General features: G+C 34.6%; 1 protein-coding gene across 1 annotated transcript; it reads right to left on the bottom strand.

The window, feature by feature from the left end:
* Positions 1 to 363: 363 nt before the first annotated feature.
* On the bottom strand, positions 364 to 8,081 carry LOC115995040 (aspartyl protease family protein 1-like). The gene is made up of 10 exons (XM_031119450.1): positions 7,592 to 8,081; positions 6,944 to 7,085; positions 3,190 to 3,422; positions 2,542 to 2,766; positions 2,284 to 2,419; positions 2,123 to 2,196; positions 1,931 to 2,033; positions 1,795 to 1,852; positions 865 to 936; positions 364 to 759 (listed from the first exon to the last, which is right to left on the bottom strand). The coding sequence occupies exons 1-10, from the start codon at positions 7,987 to 7,989 to the stop codon at positions 551 to 553; spliced, it is 1,650 nt and encodes a 549-aa protein (XP_030975310.1). The 5' UTR covers positions 7,990 to 8,081; the 3' UTR covers positions 364 to 550.
* Positions 8,082 to 15,577: the final 7,496 nt, after the last annotated feature.

Consider the following 15,577-nt stretch of genomic DNA (forward strand, 5'->3'; position numbering starts at 1 on the left):
TTGAAACATTCGACATCAAAAAGATAATTTACCCTATATTCTTTCATTTACTTAACCCAAAAAAAAAAGCAGCAAAATAATAACAGTATTTATTGTCTCATATAACTGTTTAAAATGATTTTACATTTTTTAATCCCCGCTACTCCCCTCTCCCTCCAAACTTCAGAATATATCATGCGTGTGTGTGTTGGGAGCACATATTTTTTAGTATTCTACTAGCTATTTCTCTGCCTAATGACCATCGTTTAACAAAGAATGGCCCTGCACCGCTGAAATTTCTGATTGTTTTGGCCCAAACAAATGGAATAAATTGCATTGCTGAAAATTCTCAAAATTTAAACATGAAATATAGAAACTCTATACCAATGGTTTCTGCTTATAAATAAATAAAAATTATTTACAAACCTCATGTTCAAACTAATGCTACTAACACCAACAAAAATAGGAAGCCAATAAGTTTCCAATCTGTTCTGTAATGACCAGAAATACAATGCATATCCGTATAAAAGATTCAAAGACCAAGAAAGGCTCAGCACTTAAAAAAGAATAATCAAACAATGGCAAGAAATGAAAGAAGAAGCATCGCAAGTGTGTAATGAAAAGGCTTCAACTTGGGTGAATAACTGGATGGTGGTGACACAGTTGGATCAGAATTGGTTCCACTATTTTCTGTGGCTTCTGGATTGACAGCAGCAGGGGAGTGAGCTGGAGAGTGTGATGGGCTGATAGGTAGAGTGCTCAAATTCTCTTCATCATAACCTGGTGACACCAAGTTTTTATTATAGCCACTTAATGAATTCACCAAGAGAAGAAAAGATTGTACATTGAAATTCAATCTAAAGAAAAAGATCAAACTATACTCACAGTTAGATGCCTTCCAACCCAATACATTCTTCTCGCGATCAAAAACTATGTTATAACCAGTCATGAAGTTCTCTGGATGAAAATAAAGAAATTCATATTGTAAGTTGCAATTCCTCAGTTCAAACATGTTTGGATGCATAATTGCTTTGATTGATATGAGGAGACAAAAAACTCAAGGTGATGATTTTCCCAAAATCTCACTAGGCAAGACTGGCTTGTTCGATGACGCAGTGATTAAATGGAGGCTGTGTATGTTGTTTCTCATGCAAATTTTAATATCTGATTTAAAAGGTAAAGTGCAGCCAACCATGACCAGCTTCCTATTATTTGAACTCCTCCTTGATAATTTGATACAGTACAAACTTTATAATCTCCAAATTAGAGATTACTGAACTGGCTTCTAGCATAACGAGTTTTAGGTAAAAACATAGGCACAATGCAATAGGTTCCCGATTAAAAATCAAATACATAGTTGCATTAAATTTGTCCTTGGAAAAGAAAACATCGTTTATGCTTCATTGGTCAATACAACCATGTGTTTGAATTTATTTGGGGAACCTAATGTACAACAACTACGCAAGTGTACCTAAATTTTGAATAAAATTCTAGTTTGTTAAGTTATAATTGTACACACATTGACTGAAAATTGAATATCTGATCTATTCACCCCAAAAGCTGCAATTACCCCTTCCTCTTCCCCCATCCCAAGAGACCACTTCCATCAATCCAGACATTATGTAATCTTTTTCTCCAAAAGAGGCAAATAAATATTTAAGCAAAACTGCATAGTTTTTTTTTTTTTTTGATAGTCTCCTTAGAAAGGAATGAACACACAAAGTGAAAATTTGAAAGCGGCAAACATGAAAATGCTACTTCATCAATATGAACAGGTTTTAAAATAAGGATAGTTAATTATAAATAAATACTCACGTCCTATGATGTTTATATCTTCACTTTTGAGAAGAGCCAGACAATACATGTATCCACCCTGCAGACCGCATCATCAAATTATTTAGTTTACTCAAGCAGGAATAGGATAGTAAAGAAGTATAGAGTTAGACCATACCTGAGTAGTTTGTATCACTGCTGTTGGATCAGTGAGAGAATATTGGTCTCCACCCTTCATTGTCAGATTTATATCAGGGATTACATAACTGGTTTGATTTACACTGCATATAAAGTGGAAGTCAGTACTTCATAGTTGAAAGGAGAAAACTAATACAAAACAGGAATGGGTTTTTCTCCAGATGTAGATGACCTGAAGTCATAACAGTATTCAAAAGGAATCTGGGAATCAGATGGATGCCGCCTTTCTGGGACCTGGGAGTTCAACTGCAAAATAACATAAATCATATAAACTTGTAAATTATAAAATGGAATCCCAGTAGTATCAGGAAACACAACATTTAAATTACTTACACTCTCTGAAATAAATGTATAAGCTGGGTCTTTTAGGCTTGTAAATGATGTTCCTGAGTCAAAGATTGCACTGAACTCCAGTGCAGAAACATTTTTTCCCACAGTTGTTTTAGTAATGCTGATGTTGTAAGTTGGACTGGTAACAAGTTCCAAGGCAGAATCAGTGTAAGTAGCATGAGATTCAGGTCAAAGATAGTTTCTTGCTAAACTAAATTACTTTGCCATCAGCTTTTGCAATATTGAGAAGTGACAACTTACTGTGTTGACCTAATATTGAATGGCGTTTTTCTTTGGTCTGATCTGCCATTATCTCCGAACTTTATTCTCCCAATCCCATCAGGTCCAAAACACATGGAAAAAGAATTTGAAGCTAGCCCTAATCTTGCTAAGGTGCTAGGAACAGATATATTGTCCATACCGAGCCCAAAAAGACCATTTGGTGCTGCACCCTCCAAAAAAGTACCAGTTTGAAGTTGACCACAACTGCAACAAAATTACAAGCTTAGTTCGGAAGTCACACAAATAAACAAAAATTTGCTGAATGGATCTGACCAACAAGCAAAAACACCAAGAAGCAACTTTAATGAATAAGAGAGTATGTTAGCTCATCAGTGACACAGAAAATTACTTACTCCTCTAATAGTTTCTGATATCATGATACCTCATAAATAATTAATCCTACTTGAGGAGGAAAAAGCCATACCAAACAGCAGATTCATTACCAAGTGATGTACATTTGCCAAAATATCAGCAATTCCAAAATTTTCACTTTAACAAACAATTTTTAATTTTCATCCAGGTCTATAGAAATTGATATCACTTGAAACTTAACATAAATATAATGTTCGCTAGAAAATATTATTTCTACCAAAGTTTTTGGTAGCAAAGCAATAAAAAATAACCTACCCAAAAGTAATCTTAGCATCAACAGCTTGTGATTGATCATCATCTCTAATTAAGTGCAAAAGATCCTCCACAAAGATCCCAGTAGATGAAGTGTTATTAGAAAGATACGCGACTTTATAACCACAATTTGCACTTGCTGAAGAGCATTGACTTTGTTTGCAGAAGGTGCTGTTGCAAGGAATTACTCCACTTGTCGATGAATTATTAGGACTGTAGATGTTAAGGTTTACTACCTGCTTGATAAAAAGGATTAAGTAAGTAATTGTCAAGGAATTCAGGACTTGAACAAAGCTTCTTTCACCACCGCTCAACAAACAATCATATACACGGACAACATAAGTCCAATCTAAAATTCCGATCCTGTAAATCAGATTATAATTTCAGCCAATAAATATACCTTTCCTTATCTCATATAGCCCTGACAACGGTAAAATATTTTCTGGGTGTGGTAAATAAAATGATGGGCGCTACCACCAGGAGCCCATGCCACATTTTTAGTTACTAATCAATTGGACATTTAATTTCATTTCCCCTTTATCTAAAAACTCTCATTTTAGTTGTATATCACTTGGAAAATTTAGATGAAAGTTGTAAGGGTGGAAGCGCTGATACCAAATTGTTCTAATTGAGGAAGTTCTATTACCAATTTTGTTGTAGGAAAGGGCCTTTAGATAGTATTCACACACAAGATTGATTGTGGAGTATGGATTTAGAAAGATCTTCAAAGCAAATTATTGGAAACAGAGAGAACTAGAAAGAAAAATAGACCCAAACACACAAGAGAGAACACTAAGGGGACATGGTTTGGCTTTTGGCCTATGTCCATGGACAGTGACAAGAAGAAATTTCACTAATAAATTTAGAGAATACAAAATAGTGTAAAAGAACTATCACAAAACCAAAACCCCAATACACCCAAATTACTTTCTCATACAAATACAAAGTTTTCTCTCTCAAATACAAAGCTAGGGGCTGCACCTAAAACAAAGAGAAATTTTCTCTTCTCTGGAATTGCTGCACAACCTTCCCCACACAGCCCCCTTCAAAGAGGTCTCTTACTATCACATTTTGCTGCTCTACTCCTCACATAACGAACTGCATTTAATATATATACTATATCAAGAGGAAAACAAAGTTGGCAATATTGAGAAACTGTATACACCACGTAGAGAAGACAGGCATGATATTCAAAGAACTAAAGTCACGCTTGCTTGACAATGTATGCAAAAAGACATGCATTTGATGCAAGCGTGAATAACCAAGTCAACATGTCAACCATCAAATACCTTCCTTGCTTATAGTACTTTTTCAAGTAGAAATCCTTAGTCAAAATAAGAAGGCTACAATCCAAGTCGACTGAGAAAGGTTTCCTTGCCGTATAAGACAAAGTGATCTCTAATTTGGATTATATCCCTGTGTTATGCCAATATATGCGCACTTGCAAGCCATTTTCTAGCAAATCTCCATCCTGACTTGAGTTGTATCAAGCTTCACAAATGAAACTCCTCCATCACCTCCATCAAAATCCTAAGGGGCTATCTCAAATTGCAAACCCAAATCAAGTCAAAACAAATCCCCACCTTAATATGAATCAACATCTAACAAATCCCCACTTTAACTTAAATTCCACCTACTCTTTGAAACCATGTCAAAATTAGGAATTTCTCCTAAATCCAAATAAGAATAATCACAAATTGCATCAAGCTCTACATCAATTCTCCACGTTGGAGAGATTTGCAAACCACCAAATTTAATCAAATTCCTCTTCACCTTGCAGAGACTTCTCTTAAGTCACAAATGCCTAAGCCCAACCAAAATACCAAAGTGTAAATCACCTCAAACCACTTCCAAATATGCCAACAGGCTCCAAATCCACCCAAAGATGGTGACAAACATTAGCATCCGGGATTGTAAAACTTTGGAAATGCTATTTTACCCAAACGACAAAAAACATGCTACATCCGGGTTGCTATACATAAAACGATTTACAATCTTGCTAAAATCTTATGTGGGGCCAGAGAACTTACGACCCGGCCCACTTTCCACTAGGGCCCAGGGCCCGTGCCGAGGAGGGTAGTTGCCGAGGACGAGTAGGGAAAGACCGAATGGTCTAAAGACACAGCTGAGGATGACCCTATCCTCGGCATCCCAAGACTTCAAAGGGAAGAGCGACATGTCATCAAAGGCAGCCTCCAAAAGGCCCCAAAAAAAGAAACGAGTAGAATGGGCCCCACATGGGGGTACAGAATGGAGGTGGTTCAAGGTAAATACGTCTCTTCTGCATTGAATGCGCCCACAAACGTCTTAGCCATATTAATGAGAAAAGACGCCTGAACAGTGTGGTTTTGGTTAGCGCAACTAACAAAAAGCAGGGGGAGGCGGCTGATGGGACATGTAGTTGAATAGGGACCTGCCGGATCAACAAGTGGAAGGTCAAGATCAACCGAGAGGGGCTATATAACGTGAAGACCTATGCACCAAAAAAAGCGGGGCTCCTAGACGATGGAGTCCTAAACAGGAGAGAATAATAAGAACAAAAAGCTCCTTGGATGAGGTCTAAGGACCGGAGCCACTCATGACATACCGGAATAGATTCTTATTAAACACGTCAGGTTCATCCTTGTGCAAATCACTATGGAAACCATGACCAACTACCGTTCGGTGACCAAGGCCTAGCCTTTCAAACCCACGCTCTACAAATTATATTGTTTGAGTCTTTTTACGTGCGAACCCAATACCATTTTGGGGTTGCTACAAATCGAGTCCTTACATCTTACTTGTAGAGTTTACTGTAGCAACATCTATTTATTTATTTATTTTTTTAATTTCTAATTTTTTTTTTATTGGTCTCTCTCTTGGATTTGGCTTGGAGATCTGCGTTTGTGGTGTAAATATTTTTAGTTCATGCACAATTTTGGTTTGTCAAACTTAAAAATCACCCAAATTTGACTGTGTAAAGTTATGTATCTATGCTTCGTTTTTCACTTTAACTAAAGTAATCATATAAATTTACATAGTTATTGTAGCTGTGTATTTTCATTTTTCATTCATTCTTTGTGTTTCTTGAAAATGAATGAAGAGAATGGATAGTAGTTGTGATGTGTGAAGAGAGAAACATAATTAAAAAATCAAAAAATTGAAATTTTAGGAATAGAAAATTTGATGCAGCATATATATATATATATATATAAAAGTAGGTTCTTAGGCTAAATTACACACAAAAATTTGCATGGGAATTCACTTATCTTAGAGAGCTAAAGTAACGCTTTCTTGACAATATTCGCAAAAAGGACATGCATATTTAATGCTAGAGTAAATAACAATTCAACCAGTCAAACATCAAATATCAGACTTGTTTTCATAAAAAAAAAAAAAAAAAAAAAAAAAAAAAAAAAAAGTTATACCTGCCTTGCCTTACTCATTCATATGAGTACAATTCTATTTGCCTATACTTTTTCAAGTTGAATTCCATAGTTAAAAAAGAAAAAGAAAAAAAAAAAGGCTACAATCCAAGTTGACTTCCTAGCCATATAAGACAGATTCATCTTTTAATAAGTTGGGTTATATTCCTATTTGATGCCAAATCTATGTGCAATTGATGCACTCGATTCAAGCCAATTTTCTAACTAGTTTTTAAGCATATATGACTGCAATAGCAAAGGAAGAAAAAGGAACCCATATAGCCGTATCAAATGGAAGTAATAAAACTAATAACAAAGAAACCAAAAATTCAAAGTAAAAGAAAGTAACATACCACTCCAGATGATGACTGTAAGGCCTTTACGCAACCATTTTTCTGACAATCACATGGTATCCAGAACAAATCACTGCCTGTGTCTAACGCCACCAAGAATGATAAACTTGGATTCCCCAAAGAAACATTAGCATAATGCAAACTGAAACATCAACAAACATAGAAAAAAAAAAAAAAACCAAATAAAATAATAAAGTCAGTACACCTAACCTAATTGATACCAAACAGTTTGGCACCAAGAAAAGTTTAAAATAATAATAATAAATATTTCTCATTTGGGGGGGGTCTCTTTGGATAGGCTGGGAGACCAGTCTTTTCCAGCCTAATGATGAATAAGAAAGAATTGCCAGAGTTTAGCTGTAAAACATAGGATTATATATATATAAATATAATCACAAAAAAAGTTTATAACTTTTACTACAGTTGGCCACTAAAATACAGAAACCAAATAATATCTCCCATCAGAAAATAAAAAGAAACCAAAAAATATCCAATCATTATCAAAGCTCACAAAAAAAAAACACCAAAGATATATACAGTAAAAACATTTATAAAAAAAAAATCATATATATATATATATATATATATAGACACGCATTAAAAACATATATTTGAATGATTATTTGAGGAGTAGAATATGGATCATACAATCCCAAGGAATTAATGAGGACAGTGTCGTTTCCACCGGAGAAAGCGAGAGGCGACTGGTCGTTGATGGAGGCGAGGTGGCGGCCACGGATGATGCGATCTCTGTGGGCCATAGCGACATAGTAATCTGCGCTACCTTTCTCTGGAAGCTCATCAACACCCAGAATTCCCTTCACTGGATCCGAAAACCTGTGGTGGAGTCCGTACCCGAATGTTCCCAACCCGTCACAGCTCCTCCACGAGCTCAACAAAACCATTAGTAGTATTATGATACAATAATAATATGTACAACAAGTCATAGTTGTCGTGGTAGTCCAAGCCCGAGCCATGGTTAGTGGGGACTTAGGAGCTTTTGCAGAGAGAAAATAAACTTGACTTGTGTACAAAGGTTTACGCATCAAAATGAACGAATGAGAGGATTATTGTCAAAGAGTTTCAGTTGATTAAGCAAAACAGAGAGAGAGAGAGAGAGAGAGAGAGAGAGAGATTGGACTTAGGAGGTCGGTTGAACCTCTTAGACGAAAGTCAAATACGCTGCCCATCATTGCGAAAAGTCAAATACGCTGCCCATCTTGGTGAGTGTGAATCCCTTTCATTTTTGCACAAAGTTTAGATAGCTACAAAGACTACGAACTTTTTTTTTTTTTTTTTTTTGATACGAAGACTACGAACTTAATCAATAGAAAAAACATTGTTATATATTTTAATTAGATTAAATTTTGAAAGTCAAATTTTAGATCAATAAAATATTATTTACCGCATGATTTATAAGATTATATTTTATACATAATTTTAAACTACAAAAATTTACAATTTAAAAATTATATTTTATACATAATTTTAAATTACAAAAATTTACAATTTAAGTAATTTATTAATAATATAGTTATTGATTTTTAAATTTCTAAAAATTTAAAAAGTATAAAGAATATAAGAAGAAAATGTATTCTAATGATGAATTTATCAAAATTCACTTCTAGTAAAAAGATATTGAGTAAAATTGTAATCTAGACTATGACAAATTTTTTAACTAAATTTTGTCCTTACTTTTTTTACTTTCATATATATTCAGCATCTAGGGTTGTCTTGACAATTTATAGGTCTAAAATGTCCCACAATTTCTTTTTGAGAATATATGAATTATGTTTTCATTTAATGAATTATATAAAAAAAAAAAAAAATCTCAATCAGGTTGTTTAAAGCACTAATTACTACCATCTTTAATTTTTTTTGTTTTTATTTTTTTACTTTATTTTAAAAAATCAATGATAAGGTCTACATCATTTTTGAAACCAATGCCTTCTAGTTAAATGTGTGGGGACCGGCCCAGAACAATAGGTTGGCTGGGCCCTAGGCCTGTCCTAGGACCAGTCCATCCGAGGAGACATCGTGGCCTAGAATCCTTACTTAGGCCCACTGGGGTAAAGAGAACATGTCCGAAGAGTAATTCCTCTTCGGACATTCCAAAATCCGGGTCAAAGGTACATCCCAGCTACTGTAGTCCTCCCTCCAAGTACGTAAAAAGAAAGGAAATCCAAAATATCTCAGCAAAGGCTGTCACCACTACATTAAATGCACCACAACTATTCTCCTGGCCGCATTAATAAAGAGAAGACCCTTGAACAGTGCTACCTTGACCACTGCAACTCACAAAGAACTGATAAGGGTGTCTGATGGGACAGGTGCTCAAGTAGGGGTTTGGATGATCAACAAGTGTAAAGCCCAGATGATAGGAGAGGGTCTATATAATATGTAAAAGTCCCCCAAGAGAAGGGGACGAAAAAAGGGAAAAAAGGGGAGGAGAGAACACGGTAGAGAAATTTTATTTGCATGAATCTGTGCCCATTAATCAAGTTTGAGACCTTATCATTTGAGAAGGATCTCTCTTCACTGCTATCTCCTTTTGTTCTTGTTTCTATATCCTCTGGGCCCATGCAACAAACCGTTTAAGCTAATTGAAACCAAGTTCTTTAGTCCATACTTTACAAAAATTCATTGTGTGGGACCTTTTGGACCAAGACTTGACCAACGAGGATTGGGCCACTAAAATCGTGTCCCTACATTAAACATCCAAGAAGTCCTACCAATCCCTTAGAAAGTTTGGACTGTTTTAAACACATTCCTTAATTTCCTGTAAGGTATATATTTAAATTCTGCTGCTTTTAAATACCGCTATTACAAACCGTGTCTAAGTCATATATATAAATATATATATATATATATATATATATATATGGCTATGTTGTCAATGTTAGATATTTGATTGATTGACATTAATATATCCTTTTTGTCACAAGTAGTGGAAGTAATGATGAAAGAGGGAAGTTCCATACATTGTATAATCTAAAAATGATGAATAAAAAAAAATTCAAATTATAAAAAGCAAAATAAATCAAGCTTGAGAACCCAAACTTGATTTATATCGCATGTGAAATTGGGACATGGTTATAGAAGGCATATTTGGCAGTTTAGACCAAACTGAAATTATATGAAAAAACAAGAGCATAAAGAAGAGAATCAAGAAGAAAAAAAGAAGTAAAGGGCATGAAAAACGTTTAAGACAAAGTCATATATATCCATAGCAACAAAAACAACGGACATATGAATGCAAAAAATTTCAAATCGATGACCAAAGAGTCGTTGGATGCACCAAAAAAAAAAGCCGTTGAAATAAGAATAATTTTAGGTACCAATCGCTGTAACAAAATCAGATAGGGTCAGAAATCGAGCCACGTGTGATGTGTCAAGACGTTAGAAGCTTCTGATGAGAAAAACGATCTTAACTACGACAATACTTTCATTGAATGAGTTCATTAAAATTTTGATCTTCAATGTCAATCTCGGTGTCATTAATTTTCGAGGGGCCAAGGCAATCTTATCTGAGAGCTAATCCTGGAGATAGCTACTACTAATAATGACTGCTCACATTAATGGCGTGTATGGTTCACACTTTTTTTGCGTGTGAAATGGGACATTTTCTTTTGCTTAAAGTTTTATTAGTATTTGCCTGAAGTTTTAACTTGGACTTCGAAGTTTGAACGCTTGATAACGAAAGTTGTTGCTGGAAATTAAACTACCGGATTGACTTAAATTTACAAGCACTCGATCAAGCACTCCTCTCAGGGTCTCTGTGACTCTTCTTTGTTAGGTAGAATTCAATAATTGTGTACACAAATTCTTTTTTCTAATAACTCTTTATGTTTTATATTCGCTTTACGCGTGTAAAGGTGACTTATATTTATATACATGAAAAGCATGATCTTGATATTCCAAATTACGAACTAATTTAAGAATCTATTTGGCATTATTTGTTCCAATATTCTTCCAAAATATTGCAAATTTTTTTCCCTATATGCTGCTTGTTTCATAACTAGGTTGGCTTTAGTTTGGCGCTAAAGTTATAAAAATAAAGAAAGAAGCTAAAATTTGGAGTTTTGGTGTTGCAGGAGTGTAGCTTATGCTCGGCAGGTGAAACAGAGGCAGCAGAACAAGCAATAGATTGTGGGGGTTGGAAGCTGCAATTAAGGAAGTCAGATTGGGACAAGTCGCAAAGACTGAAGGTTTTTGGTAGATTATACTTTGACATACAATTTATATTTATTTATTTATTTGGATGGTGGTGGTGTGATTGGGATTTTTGTGATCCTCTAGTGTATGACAGTTATGGGATTTAATTGTGGTCGTAGGGTTTAGTTCGCATTTGGGACCTTTGGATGATATTTATAGCCAATGCCACAGGCCCATGGCAAATTTTGATATTAGTGAGTATTTTGCGAGTGGAATATCAGAGAATAAAGAGAGAACAATGCAGTAATTGTAAAAGGTTCGTACGGTTGATATGCCATATTGGTAATTTGGTATTGCCTTGTTTTTAGCTGTTTTATTGTATGGCAGTAAGTACTTTTTACTCTTGTGCTAGTAGCGTATATTCAATACTAAAAGAATGGTTATATATATTAAGTTACTTCTTTTATTATATTCCAATTTGGTAGCATATTTATGTTATCTTCTTAATACAATTTATAAAATATTATAATAAACTAATTGTAGGAACAAAGACCCAAAATTACACAATAGGCCTTGGCCCCATATAGAGAGATCAACCATGTCCGAGGAGAGGACATGGGTGCCAAAAGGGCTCCCAACCCAGTTCTCGTGGGCCAGAAGACGTCTAAAGGGCAGTCCGAGGAGAAATGTCTCCTCAGAAGTGACAAGTATAACTCAAACATGCACTTCGCCTACCAAAAGGACCCCCCCAATGGACATTAGCAACAAGGATGAGCTCTACAAACCCGTGGCAAAGAAGGAAACGTAAGATGTCCAAAGAGAGGCAGCAGCTGCCACATTAAATGCATTACAGTTACTTTTCTGGCCGCATTAATGTGGAGAAGACCTGTGAACACTGCCACCTTGGCTACCACAACTCACAGAAAGATGGATGTGGTGTCCGATGGGACAAGCACTCAAGTAAGGGTCTAGATAATTGACAAGTGTAAGGCCAAGATGGCTTCAAGGAGACTATATAAGAAAGGGAGCCCTCATAAGGAAGGGGGACGAAAAAAAGGAAGAAAAACAGAAAAAGAACTAAAGACTAAGAGTAAGAACAAGTAAATATCCATCTCATTTCCTCGGACTGAGAATACATGGACATTAACAGAAGTTACTTGTGTCTAGCTATTGCGTAGCCCAACCTTAACAACTGTCCATTTTGCTAAGTCCCAGTTCTGTAACCCACTCTCTACAAATTCATTGTTTTTGGGCCTCTTTGGACCAAGACCTCATACTTCTTGGGTTTGGGCCCCAAATCGTGACCCTACACTAATTAAGCATTTAAAATATTTAGTATATATTTACCCCAATTTTAGCCATGTTTGTTGGGTAAATTACTTTTTGGTCCATGATGTTTATTTTATGTGTCAATTTGATTTAAACATTTTAAATGTGTTAGTTTAGTCTTAAACTTTTTTTTTTTTTTGATGTGAAAGTCTTAAACATTTTGGTATTGTGTCAAAATAGTTTGTGAGCGTTTGGGAACTGAGTTTGCGTCTAGCGTTTCTGCATTTCACGTTTTCCATTTTTTTTTTTCCTTGCGCGTGAACAGTAACCTCACATGGGTTCACTGTGCAGGGGACAAAAATCACTGTTTACGCACTGTTTATTACTGTTCACAGCACTGTTCACGTACTAAAAAATATTAAAAATGGGTCTCACGGTACTATTCACACATTCAAAAATTATTTTGCTACAGTGTTTTCAGTTTTCAGTTTTCAGTTTCAGCAACAATAAGTTCAATCCAAACGGACCATTTATGTCGATAAGTGATGAATGAAAAATGTTAATATGACAAACGGTTAAAATAAAAAATGATTTTAATGCCACTTAGGATGTATGTAGTGCTACATGGATTAATGAAAAAAAAAAACGATCTGCATTAACCAACACATTTGGGATCTCAAAATCCCTAAAATCATCTTGTTTTTCTCAATAACAGAGTCTACTACCTAGTACCTACCAATATGTTGTCCGAAGAACCATGGTAATATATGAGATGAAATATAGAATATTTATGCGTTTTACTCGGTTCAATTTTTTATATTTTTTTAGAATTTTTTTTAAACGTGACATAAAAATGGAATGAAAAAAGAGAGAAAGAAATACGGTTATATACGTTAAGTTATTTATTTTTTATTATATTTCAATTTATTAGCATATTTATGTTATCTTAATATAATTTTTTAAAATATTATAAATAATAAACTAATTATGCATTTAAAATAATAATAATAATAATTGTAGGGACTGGGTTTAAGCACTTCTTTTGTTAGATGAGTGGACTCAGGCCCAACTTGCCCAGTACAATAAATTTATAGAGAATGAGTTTAAGAACTAGGCCTTAATGAGGGTTACAACAACTAGACATGGTTATGAGTGGGTTGAATTACAAGGACGTAGGCTAAAGTATGCAATTCTGTCCTCCGGCATTTCTTCTGAGGAAATTATTGTTCTTATTCTTTTTTCAGTGCTTGGTTACAAAGGTTTCCAAGATCATGCAAATTGCTACTGTGTTCTCCTTCTAATTCCCGATCCCTTTTTCTGGAGGAATTCTCACATTATATATCCCCTTCCAGTCAATCTTGGCCCTCCATCTGTTGATCATGCAGGTCACTACTCGAGTGCTTGTCTCTTCAGCCACCTTCCCAAACCTTCTATGAGTTGTAGCAACCAAGATCGTACTGTTCATTGGGTTATTTTCTCATTAATGCGGTTAGAACGTTAGTTGTGTGCATTTAATGAAGATGTGACATCTTCTCCTTGAACTATTCCTACACCATGCTCCTATGGTACTTGTCCTTTTTCTTAGGACGCTCTAAGAGGCTGCCGTTGATGGCGTGCCGTTCTTCCCTTCTAGGATCTGGGTTAGCTGAGAACAGGATTGTCCTCGGCGATGTTTCTGGGCCATTTAGGCTTTCTTCATTCGTCCTCGGCCATTTCTTCCTCCTCGATGTGGGCCTTGGGCTTAGTATAAAGTGCGCTAGGGTTGTCAAATTCTTTGACCCCATAATAATAATAATAATAATAAGCAAAAAACAAAAATGCTTTAGGTAAATTACCTTTTTATGTTTACATTGTTAATTTGATTATAACGATTCAAATGTGTATGTTTAGTCTTTTAACTTTTTAGTATTGAATCAAAATAGTCTATGTCATTAAAGTGATAAATGAAAAATGTTAATATGGCTAAGGATCAAAATAAAAAATAATTTTTATGCCACATAATTAAATTTAAAAAAAAAAAAAAAACCAATCCACGTTAACCAACACTTTCGGTATCTCAAAATCCCTAAAATCACAAATTGTCCTGTTTTAGATTTCTGGTGGAGAATAGAGAGGCTTTTTTTTTTTTTTTTTAATTATTAAATTTATAATTTTTAGTTTTCTTGTTTTCCTACTGGGAGATGTAGAGAGTATTATAGACTCAGCTTTTATGGATTTACTCCTCTATAAAAAGGCAAAAATATCATTATGGTTTCTACATTTTGGAGTTCCTATCAATTTAATGGCAGTCAATTTAGTCCATGTTATGTTCAACTTGTAGTAATTTGGTTCCTATCATCAACTTATTAAAGAAAATTGACAGTAAGTTAAAAATAACATAAACCAAATTAACAATAATCTAGAAACGTAAAGACCCAAATGATATTTTTGCCTGCATAAAACAACTGAAAGCCAAACATTACAGGCTCGATAATTCACCCCCCAAAAAAAAAACCAAGTACAAGACTTGTGGCTTTCTGAGGGTCGGGATCACTGTTAAGTGTTAACCTTTAAGCAATTTATCTGGCATTGGATCAATTGATACATAGAGCGAGAGCTGCGGTCTTAAGCTCAAACTGGGACTCTTTGAGTTTGGGTGCATTGGCATCAATGTAATTTACAAAACTCTAATAAAGCCCAAACTTGTTGCTCACTTCCATAGTACCCCTCTAGCTTTGCTTAAATGAAAAAAACTGATAGGTTGGAAAAAAAAAGATTCCCAAGTGATATCTAAAGTGGTAGAATTTTTTTCCCCTTTCAACATTTTCTATCAATTAATTAACAGCATAAACTATTTTAACGCAATATCAAAATGTTAGAGACTAAATTAATATATTTGAAACATTCGACACCAAATGAATAATTTACCCTATATTCTTTCATTTACTTAAACCAAAAGAGAGCAACAAAATAATAACTGTATTTATTGTCTCATATAACTACTATTTAAAGTGATTTTATTTTATTTTTTACCTTTTTTATGGGGATTTTATTTTTGTTTTATTTAAAATCTAATTTACTGTAAAGTGTGTAGATTCTACACAAATTTTATTTAAAATAGTTATAATATGCTGTTAACCCCGTAACTTGAATCATTTCCCCCCTACACACATACATATTATATATGAATTTAAAATCTAATCATTTAAATTAGATAACAATCTTAATTGA

The sequence above is a fragment of the Quercus lobata genome, chromosome 6, assembly GCF_001633185.2.
Source record: "Quercus lobata isolate SW786 chromosome 6, ValleyOak3.0 Primary Assembly, whole genome shotgun sequence".
NCBI classification, from domain to species: domain Eukaryota; kingdom Viridiplantae; phylum Streptophyta; class Magnoliopsida; order Fagales; family Fagaceae; genus Quercus; species Quercus lobata.

Excerpts from the sequence above, each read along its gene's own strand:
- LOC115995040 (XM_031119450.1), bottom strand. The coding sequence starts at position 7,989 with ATGCGTAAACCTTTGTACACAAGTCAAGTTTATTTTCTCTCTGCAAAA. Across the intron at positions 3,423-6,943 it reads TACAGTCATCATCTGGAGTG|GTAGTAAACCTTAACATCTA; the intron begins GTATGTTACTTT and ends TTTATCAAGCAG. Across the intron at positions 1,853-1,930 it reads CAGTGATACAAACTACTCAG|GGTGGATACATGTATTGTCT; the intron begins GTATGGTCTAAC and ends TGCGGTCTGCAG.